The 10,880-nt window shown below is 33.5% G+C and overlaps 1 protein-coding gene and 1 pseudogene across 1 annotated transcript; both read right to left on the reverse strand.

Moving 5' to 3' along the window:
• Positions 1–1,670: 1,670 nt before the first annotated feature.
• Positions 1,671–5,953, reverse strand: LOC112463848 (leucine-rich repeat-containing protein 58). Its single transcript, XM_025030474.1, has 5 exons — positions 5,720–5,953; positions 3,597–4,076; positions 2,707–2,923; positions 2,324–2,513; positions 1,671–1,892 (listed from the first exon to the last, which is right to left on the reverse strand). The coding sequence occupies exons 2-5, from the start codon at positions 4,067–4,069 to the stop codon at positions 1,726–1,728; spliced, it is 1,047 nt and encodes a 348-aa protein (XP_024886242.1). The 5' UTR covers positions 4,070–4,076; positions 5,720–5,953; the 3' UTR covers positions 1,671–1,725.
• A 1,303-nt stretch (positions 5,954–7,256) lies between these two features.
• Positions 7,257–10,102, reverse strand: LOC112463855 (annotated as a pseudogene).
• Between the last annotated feature and the right edge of the window lie 778 nt (positions 10,103–10,880).

The raw sequence follows: 10,880 nt of genomic DNA on the forward strand, positions 1-10,880 counted from the left end.
AGAGAGAGAGAGAGAGAGAGAGACGATGCATAAGCGACAAAAATATTTACCACACAATTAAATAAAAAAATTAAAGTGAAATGAAGATGATTATAAGAAAAAAATGAAGTAAACAGAGTAGTGTTAGTTACTACCATGCCTATACGATAAAAACGCGCTAATTCGACGTCGTGAATAGGTGTGAGATTATATGCGCACGTGTGTGTGTATGTGTATGTGCGTGTGTGTATGAAAATAAAAGTGCGCTCGTAAGAGAGAGAGAGAGAGAGAGAGAGAGAGAGAGGAGAACAAGAAAAAGAAGCATGTACATACATATATATGTATGTAATATATAGATAAAGCGTATATATATATGAATATGTATATGTATGTATAGGTAATTAATTATATATGACTACACACTGTACTAAGCAGTGAGCAAAAAAAGTGAAAAGGTAGTAAAACTCTTATTACACGATTGCTATGTTTACACAATTATATATATATATACACAAGTATATATATATAATATATATATAATATATATATATATAAAATTATAAATACACACACTTACCTATCATTCTCATTTCGCTACTCCTCCTCTGCGTTCTTTCTCTTGAATGTTGTTTTTAGTTTTAATGAAACATGATGACGCAAAAAAAAAACGTATTAGTCGCAACGACGATAATGATGATGAATACCTTGTAGCATAACTCTATTCTGGATGTGTTTAAGCGAAAAAGGAATCGCGCGATACCGCGCCGTCGTCAATCACGCGGCGGGATCACTCTATATAATAATATTATTATTGTATATTTTGTGGTTTATTTAACAATAAACTATTAACAATAATGTTAATCGCTGTCTCGATACTTTTTCCACATGTAAAATTTGCCTCCTAATTTCTAAATAGATAAGTACTTTGCTAAGTAGGACATGCGATCTAATAAACTTAATACTCGAACGAGAATATACCGATCTTTCAGTCAAGATGGAAAGGATCGTTCCAACAATTAAACTTGTCTATTCTCTACTTCAAAATATATTCCCTTAATTTTACTTCCATTCTAATGTGGCACATGCGCAAAATAAAGAATCGCACGCTTTATTTTTTACTCATTTTTTCATTCTACATATAGCCATGGTTACGTGGTAAATGTGTAGGTGTAAGTAATATGAGAGCAGCGTAATTCCAGTTTATAAATGTTTTAAAATAAAGAGGAGAATTTAAAATAGAGGATTCACAATACCGAGAGTTTACATATTAGATTAATCAAAAATTTCTTTTATTTCTCCAAACTTTCGAAGCAGATTTAAATTTACCTTGCTATTTTCGAAGTTCTAAAGAAGAATCTTATATCTTTATTTATATTGTAAAATACATTATTATATTTTACCAAATTACATTTAACATATTAGTTATTATATTTTTGATGCAGAAAAGAAAGAAAAAAAAAAAGAATAAGTACACAAATGTATAAACAGAAAGAAAAAAATATAAAACATATAAAACACATCATAATATTTCTATATATTTACATGTTGTAAATTCAATTCCTCTGTATCTTATAGAATCTATTGCAATATATTTATTCCTATATAATTATCTATAAATTTTGCATCATCGATCAAGAGCAAAAAATGAAGAGTATCTCTCTTGAAGTGGGAAAAATTATAGTGAAATAGTCAATATTCTCAATGTCATCTATTACAGAAATGTATATATATATCTTTAAGATCTCATTAGCCGAGAAGAACCTTTCTGATCATGGCACCGCTCACGAGTTCCTCATCGCTGTCGCGTGGCTCGATGCACTTGCTGCTACACAAGTATTGTAGCAGCGGCAAGCGATACTTGCCACAGAAGTCGACAAACTTAATGTGCTCCACACGGTTGTTAAAGAAAACACCTGCGCAGAAAGATAAAGGTTGGCCTTGACGCGAGATTTAATCAAGAGGAATATTTTGAGAATGTGCTTTGTCATTCCAAATTTGCTGCTGCATATTTTTTAACGTGCTGCAGAAAGTGTAATGCAATCGAGCTTTTTCCTCAAGCTTATCTTATCGGGAATGCTCGACTGATTGATTCGCTTAAGCTTTCCACGCGTGACTACTCGAAGTAATATTTTATCTAATTGCTACAGTGATTGAATTTGGTCTCAACTTTCGGCCCGATTTTCATGTTGACATCTATCGATCTTCAATCGATCAATAAGAGAGGGAGAATAATAAACGTCAACACAAAAATCGGTCCGAAAGTTGCAATTAAATCCGATCACTAGTTTATTACATCTGGATTATAAATTTGCTAATTATTGCTAAATTATTACGAGATACTGACCTTTGCACTTAGGATTGACACAATGGTGGCCGCTATTGAGGTACTGCACTAGGTTGTGCGGTATACTCTCATTGTCGTAGCGAATATCGCTAGTCTTAACGATGCGGGCCGCTAGCTCCAGCAACGACGGCGGATTGTGTGTCATATCGGATACAAATCTCACCACTAATGGATTATCTCGTAAAGACAACTGCGAAAAAACGAAAGAGATGTATTCCGAGAAAAAAAAATTATTTGATTCAACATATGAATTAATTATAAATGTTAAACTGCTGTGCAAAGTTTCCACTAAACTTTGCACACCAGTTTACTAAACTTTATCAGTTGCAATTAATATATAATATGATATATGATATAAAATGGTGATTACATTATTAACCAACCTCTGTGAGGCATTTTAACGTTATTATCTCGGTAGGCAGTGTCCGTAGTCTGTTCTTATGAAGCGATAAAGTCTTCAGATTTGTTAAATTGGCTATCGAGCTTGGCAGGCTCTCTAGCATGTTGTCGCAAAGTACGAGAGCCTGTAGGGCCTTCAGTTCACCAAGGGTGGACGGTACTTCTGTTAATCTGTTGTCTCCCATCGACAAAACTCGCAACCTTTTGCAAATCATAATATTTATTGTTAGAAATGTTTTTTTTTTATAAAAACGACAAATCGTTCAATTTTTTATATAAAACATATTTTATATGAAACACATGCGCATATATTATACTCGCAAGCAGATACAATTATTTGAATTTATTTTCACATTTATAATTATAAATTTTTAATACGACAAATATAGTTTTACACTCTAAGATCACACGAACGTTAAAATAACGGGCGTGATACGATGAACGTTACGTTTATTTTAGCATAACATTGAAATAAAGCGCAAACAGCAATATCTTAAAGATTAAAATTGATTGCACAGCTGGAATGCCAGTCAAACTAAATTTAAAAAGAACACGGGGATCGAAATCGATACAGCAAATTCAATTCCTTTATCTATGTCTCTCTTTATGTATACGCAAAACCATAGAAATCATCTCGACACATCTTGATATCGCAATTATAAACTCGCGTATTACTGTTGTTAACAATAGACTTTTTAAAATTAAAATTCTTTACATTACAATTAAAATGTTTGATTATAATTTTCAAGTTTCTTTACGTTCTTCATAATACGTTTTTATTTTCCGATTATCAATTTGCTAACAATTAAATTAACGAATTTGATTTTTATCTAAACCTTAATTATTATTAAACTTCGTTAAAGTGTGCAATTACCTGTGCAGCTTCCAGATGTCCTTGGTAATCTCGTTGATACGATTGCCGCCCAAATAAAGATACCTTAAGCCAGGTAGATCGAGAATCTGATCAGGAAATTCCGTGAGTCTATTACCACTTAAATTGAGTTCCCTCAGACTAGCGAGATTTTCAAAATCCTTCGCTAATCCATCATTGGCCAGGTGATTGTGTTTCGCAATCAAGCAGGTCAAAGGGCAATCCGCCCAAAAATCTGGCAATCTGGTGAGGCCGCAGTTCGAGATGTCGAGGAAATTCAAGTTGGTGAATCTATTGATACTGGCAGGAAGGTTCATGAGAAGATTTTGCCTCAACAACAAGGTATCCACTTGCTCTGGGCTTTTGGTATTGAGAAATTGCTTATCTAACACTTCGTTGTCCAGCAACAAATAGGACAGGTCCAACGTTCTTAAAGCGGAATCGGAGTCGCTGGAGTCTGACGTGTAATTCTCCATGACTAGGCTGTAACATTTCATATACTTATTTCAATGTTCACCCACTTATTCACTATTATATAACGCTTATATAAAAGAGAATGTATATATATTTATATATAAAATAATTTATACATCAATTATTATAAAATGAAATAACTCCTTTTTATATTATTATAATTTATATATAAAAATAATAGCGTTAACGTATCTATCTATTTATGACATTTAATTAATGTTATTATAATATACTTCCATTCATATGTATAATCTTCATAGCATGCATATAGAGTTAATTTATTAACTCAATGTTAATCGTCTCATTGCGATTAGTCGTTATTTCTATGTTTTTTCAAGGAAAAGAGAAAAAGTTTACATGTATAGTAAAAAAAAAGATAATTTTTGTAAAAACTCGCATCGTCATTGCCGTAATCGCGCAAGCACGACACAGCACGACAGAAGCGGCAAAGTAAACAGAGAATGTGTATTTTTCGCCATGTGAATGATACATGGATTCATGTTCAACACGTTATCATACGACGTGCATATCAAGTAAATTATTAAAAAATCGAAAAAAAGTTCACTGATTAAAAATGTACAATAACTATATAATATAATTAGCCAAAATTATTATTACAACGAAATAATTTTTAATCAGTTCATAAAAAATATAAGTGCAATGAGTATTCTTCATTTGATGTCCTTCCTTTTAATTGTAATTATTACCCACAAGCAGGCGCACATACATTCGGTGCAAGTAAATTAATTATCAGAAATCGATAAGATTCTGAGAAGGCCATCGTCGCAAATCATGCTGTTGTTGATTAAATGAATTTTCTTGAAATGATCGAGTCTCAAAAGTGTTTTGTAAAAAATAATGGAGTGAAAAATAGGTATCTCCATTGAGAGTTACAGTCATTATCAATATTATTACAAAAATTATTTAAAAATTATACAGTGATAAATTAACAAAATGAGTCATTTTGATAAGGAGTCATATGAAAATTTAACAAGTTACACACGGAAAATATCATTTTCATTCAATTAATGGCAAAAATATTGAATAAAATTCACATCCCTTGTGAAAAAATTTCTCATATTTTCTCAGAAATTGTATAAGAATTAAGATTTATCAAAAGTTCTATAAATTTTGTAAAATTTCTCATACTTTTTCAGAAATAATGGGATGAAAATTTTTGGAATATTTTAGTATCCGTATGTATAAAAATTTCTGATAAATTACACAGATTTTCTCATAATTATTCAGATTTTTACAAAGATGCGTGTTGGCGAGAGAGAAAAATCTGAAAAATTCTGAGCATTCTGGGAAAGTCTGAAAATTTTTATAAAAATTCTGATTAACAATATGAAAAATTCTAAGACATTTTTCCACCAAAGATGACACTTTTTTTAACGTAAAGAAAGCATTATCCATAATTGAATAATTGACATAATTGAAATGCAAAGTTCTTGCTCCGTATTGTGCTATTAAAATAATTTAAAAATTTAGAAAATAATTGAAGTGAAGTGAATTGCTCGAAAGCGAACATGCGGACGTTCGAAATCCGCGCGTTGCTTCTGCGCGAGAATTAACAGTGCGATTCTCACGTGACGTCAGACTGACTGTGAACCGTCTGGCACGACGGGCTGCGTGGAGCACCATGCACTTACTTATTATTTGTTTTAGCTTGGCGATGAAGACAATGCCGTTGTTGTCAGACTCCGTTTAGTCGGCACTTCCCGAGAGCACAGGGCGTATTATATGCGTGAATCTCAAACGAGCGAATCTTACGAGCGGCACGGGCAGAACGACGGCTAACCATCAAACACGCGGAGGTCGGCGGCGCACGAATCGCGACCGCATGACATCTGCGCCGATCCGGCCGATCTGTGCCTTTATCAGCGCGGTCGTCTTTATCCATTGCCTATCATCGCCGCTACCACGCTCGAGCCGTTCTCCCCGCCAAGCACTGTTGCAACCAATCCCAAATGTATTGTTAACAGTCTATTTTAGGGGCTCTCAAATCTTTTTTGTCAAGAGAACCGATTTATTGAAATTTATTAAAATTTTTTTCAATAATTGAAGGATTTTTTTTGAAAATCATATAAAGACAAAAAATATCTTTATTTTTAAATTAACGTCGAAATTTCTTGGCGGGCCGAATAAAATTTAGAGGACCCTCCAGCAGTCTATCCAGATGGAGTTGCGTAAAAATAAAACATCGCATCTCGAAAAGAATACCGTCACACTAGAAAAAAAATTCATATTTTTCAGGAGAGAGGAAAAACAAATTTAATTCAAGTTTTTTTGAAACTGTGAGATAAATACAATTAAAATTATAATATTTTGGTATAATGAAACTTACATTGTTTCCTGAAGATTTTAGTTCTGGAAATGGCAAAAGAACGTCACCAATATGGCGGAGGGACTTCCGTCTCCCGCGCGGTCAATTTCACGTGATAAGAGCGGCATCACTATAGACGCGTCCCGTTCTTATATTCGCGTTCATACATTTCTTTTTATTCTAGCAATAAATATATGCTACACGCTTGCCTTATATAGCGGTCGCTCTTTCGCAAATTAAATGTGCATGTTGAAATTGTAGGTTTTGATATCCGCAATACTTTTCAATATTGAAAAATGTAATCATTTTATCGAATATATCCGCGCGATACATTTTCGAGTAAATCTTGCAAAATATGCGTTTTAATTTATAAATTGTCAATGTCCGTCTCAAACAATTGAAGCAAAGATATTTAAAAGATTTTCTGGTTTGAACTTTTTATATTCTTATCACGCAAAATATTAGATTTTTTTTTAGTTTTTGCTCTTTTTAAGTAATGTTCTTTTTCAGATTTCCCTATTTACCATAAACAGATAAAAAATGATATATTTATTAAATACAGTAACTTTCCGAAAATCAATATATTTGTTTATACGCGCGGGAATTATTAATAAAATTTTATTTTTAATTATCAAAATATTTGTTTTTACAATATGCTGCTCATATAATACGTACCATCTCTTTGTGTGCGTATTCCCACTACCTAATTTTTAAGTTAACCACGTCCTCATTCGTCTCTGATGGTAATGATAAATATCATGATAAATATCATACATTATATTAATTTGTTTACTGTTTTATAGTTAACACAAACAAATACCGAGAAACATCACTCGTAAAAAGAAGAATTAGAGACTGGAAAATAATTTTTCTCATAACAAGCAAGTTGTCGTTTAATTTATTAAACATTATTAATTGCGTCTAGGATATAAACCGTAACTATACAACATTAATTGACGATCGAACCACTTCCTTTAAACACCTTAACACTTATGAAAGTTGTCACTTCAATGAGGCAGAAGTCAAGTCTTACAGATAAAAGTCGTGTTTGATACTATTCTGTTCTAATTAAGCTTTTTACAACTTTAATCGTTACAAACTGTACATTATTTACAATAATGTAAAAATTCACTTGTCAGTTCGTCCCATTTGATGGGCATCTGTTCTTCGTGTGACCTGTGAAAGAACAGTGGAAAATGTAAAAATATATATATAATATGTACAATATGATAGATAATAGATATAACTAAGAACAATAAAAATGTTACTATTTTTTTAAAGTAGAAGAAAATAGTAGAGATAGAGGAAGAGAGAACAAAACAAAAAGAGAGAAAGAGAAATCACTTTACCTTCTATTCCGCAATTTCCGCACTTTCTCTTGTCCGTAGTAAGTCTAGGCCTCTTGGGGGCATTGCCTTTTTGAGGGATTCTGCTTCGTGCTGTATTCCCTCTTCCTCTCCCAGTGGAATTGTTCCAGTCCGTGTTCTCGTGACTACCAGCGTCATCCCCAACTGCCTACTTGAAGAACTTACAGGTGGAGTTCATACCTTTCGGACACCCATAAAACTGCCGTTTTTTATTGGAGCTATCCTTATAAACCGTCAGCCTAAAGAAACACGAAAGAAAATATTTTTACATACATTACAAACATAGCTGTTAACCGGCGATATTTAACCAAGAGTTCGACTCATTAATTATTGACATTAAGTTTAGCTGAGAAAGTTTATCGAATAGTTTACGAGAACCTTGTTTCTCTAATTCTTAAATCGATGATTCTTGAGATGAAATGCTAAATATCAGTAATATCTTAACTCAGTTATTTACAGTGGTATCCAGGGGTAGAGGTCTCCATTTGCTTTTCGATTTGCACGTTATTTTCTCTACTGTAGTTTCCGGTCGTTCCAAGCACACATCCAGAAAGATCTGGCAAGGCATTTTCTCGAACAATCTTATTCTAGCCCATATTCTGAGTTCTACAGACATCCCTTCGTCAAGCACTCTTAGCTTCTAGTATGGCTCGGATTTGAACCGATGGCTAGAAACCTCTCGACTACAAATCTAAGCGTTGGAAATTGGCAGCTTCCATAACTGATGAGCATATCTCCAAGAGTATTAGGGAATACTTTTTGCAATCTTAGGGTCTGAAATCTCGTAAACGCAGCACCTGTCAACATGTTAATTAAATATTTATTTACATGGAATTTATTTGCAGCTCGATTACGATTCATAATATGATCTTTAATAGAATCAGTACCAATTCGTAAATCTAATTCGCTTTTTACATCTACAGCATCGCTCATTGCTTTATCTGGGTTCTTCCAAAGTTTACAGAGCTCTTTCAACAGACTGTCTCGTAATTTCCGAGAATTTTGCTCTGAAACATGAAGAAAACGTTAAAAATCTTGTCAAATGTATGAAAGAACATAGAACAGGTTTTCAATTACCTATATATACGGATATTAGGCTTGACTGCTCGGCAGACCTGAATAATCTCAAAGCCTATGTCGAGATGTTCTCCCCCTCTCTGTCACAATCTGTCCAAATAATCAATGCGTTGCAAGATTGCACTTCTCGCTCTAAGGTCCTCTTAAGCTTTACATAATTTTCATCTAAGCACTGCTTAGACACCGGAGCATCAAATAAATAAGCTTAACGGATGACAGCTGTATCACTTGCTATAGGCTCCAGTGAACTCGTAGCCTCGTAGCCTAATAAGTGGCCGGTCATGGACGTCATCAGCATTTGGCAGTTTTGACCCCATAGTTGTACATACATTAAATTCGAAGATCTTGTTATACATGGAAAAACCTTCCATCTACAAAAAACATAAGCCATATTTCTAGAGCTCCTTTGGTTTGCAAATAGATATGATTGAACAATGAGAAGTGCATGGACGATAGTCACAGATTACTGCTGAGAGAACGCTCTATGCAGAATGTAATATTGTTTACCTTTCTGCTGGTACCGTGCGACAAATAACCAGCGATAGTTTTAGCCGCGTTGGGCTTCTCGGTAACATTGAGAGAACCTTCATAATGCGCTTTGAACAATATCGCCTTAACGGGTAAAAAGAATTCGCAGGCTTCTTGCTGGACAAATTGTTGATGTTCTTCAGACCGCAATATATCGTACATACAATCTAATGAGATATTGTATAATTTAGAGAAGGCCATAACATGACGCTTGGTATTGTTGACAATTCTCTGTCACGAAGGTTAGGTTAGGTTCACTACTCGAAGCAGAGACTCCAGAGAGCAGAGACTGCGTAGAGATTAGAGAAAGCTTCCCTATTTTCTATTCCCTCGTTCTCTCTGACGTCAGTAAAACCATGGTAGAAATACAAGGGTATGCTCTTGCGCATATTTCCGAACCCAGCCAATCAGCGACTTTTCCAACATTACGTCACACTGAGCGGCACATTTAAGCAGCGAATCTATAATAGTCATTTATAAAAGCATTTTGAGCGGACAATATGTGAATACAAAATAATGTTGATCATTTATGTAAGAGAAAATTCTGTTTTATAAATAAATAAATATATATGAACAAAAATATATAAATATAAAAAACGCACGTGACATACGGATAAACGCTCATCGTTTCCCGAATTTGTCTCTCGTTGTAGATGTTAGAAACGTTATTGTTATTTGACGAATTTTATAATTATTTTATGTGGATTTGTCTAAATATATGATATTACAGAAAATATTATTATTATTAAGAAAAAAAGAATTGTGTGCATTGAATAAAAATCATTGCGACGTACGGAAAAATTTCACATAAAACGAGATTTTAATTTCCAGTCATTTATTATTAAAATTCTGCGAATTATTAGTTTTAATCAAAACTGGTCGGAAAACGATTGGAAAAGAATTGTCAGCTGAGACGCAAAACAAAAATATATTGTGGCGTACGACATAAAGAACTATATATGCAGAGGAAAGATGCAGATAAAAGATCAAATAACAATAAATGCAAATATTTAATATACAGGTTTTTTATTAGTAAATTTTGACATCTTTCTTCTTTTTTGCCTGTGATTTGCGATATCTTCAGAAGACCACTTCATTTTCCGCAATGAAGGATTCAATATCATCCGTATTTGTCCTGGACTAAACATTTTTCCCAATAACTCCGTCATTTTTTGTTCCATGAGTTCTTTATCGTCTTTTTTCAGTGCGGCTACCTGGGCTTCTAGACGACGTCTGAAAGCATAAAACTATATAGTGCTACTTTTAAAACTACACCCAGCAAACCAGAACTATATATATTTATGTATTAGTAATATAATAACGATATGTAATGTCAGCACATTTATGTGGTTTGTTATGTAACTGTGTAAATATGGTTGAGCTGACATTACATATCGATGTTATATTACTGACACATATACGGTTCTTATTTGCTGGGTATACTTTGTGCTTGATGGGAACAGTAATTTATAACTTACATTTGTAACATGATAGCTTCTGTACTGGACGATGCTG

Source organism: Temnothorax curvispinosus, unplaced genomic scaffold, assembly GCF_003070985.1.
Source record: "Temnothorax curvispinosus isolate PA1 unplaced genomic scaffold, ASM307098v1 QBEX01013717.1, whole genome shotgun sequence".
NCBI classification, from domain to species: domain Eukaryota; kingdom Metazoa; phylum Arthropoda; class Insecta; order Hymenoptera; family Formicidae; genus Temnothorax; species Temnothorax curvispinosus.

Excerpts from the sequence above, each read along its gene's own strand:
- LOC112463848 (XM_025030474.1), bottom strand. The coding sequence starts at position 4,069 with ATGGAGAATTACACGTCAGACTCCAGCGACTCCGATTCCGCTTTAAGA. Across the intron at positions 2,924-3,596 it reads GACATCTGGAAGCTGCACAG|GTTGCGAGTTTTGTCGATGG; the intron begins GTAATTGCACAC and ends GATTTGCAAAAG. Across the intron at positions 1,893-2,323 it reads TGTCAATCCTAAGTGCAAAG|GTGTTTTCTTTAACAACCGT; the intron begins GTCAGTATCTCG and ends CTTTCTGCGCAG.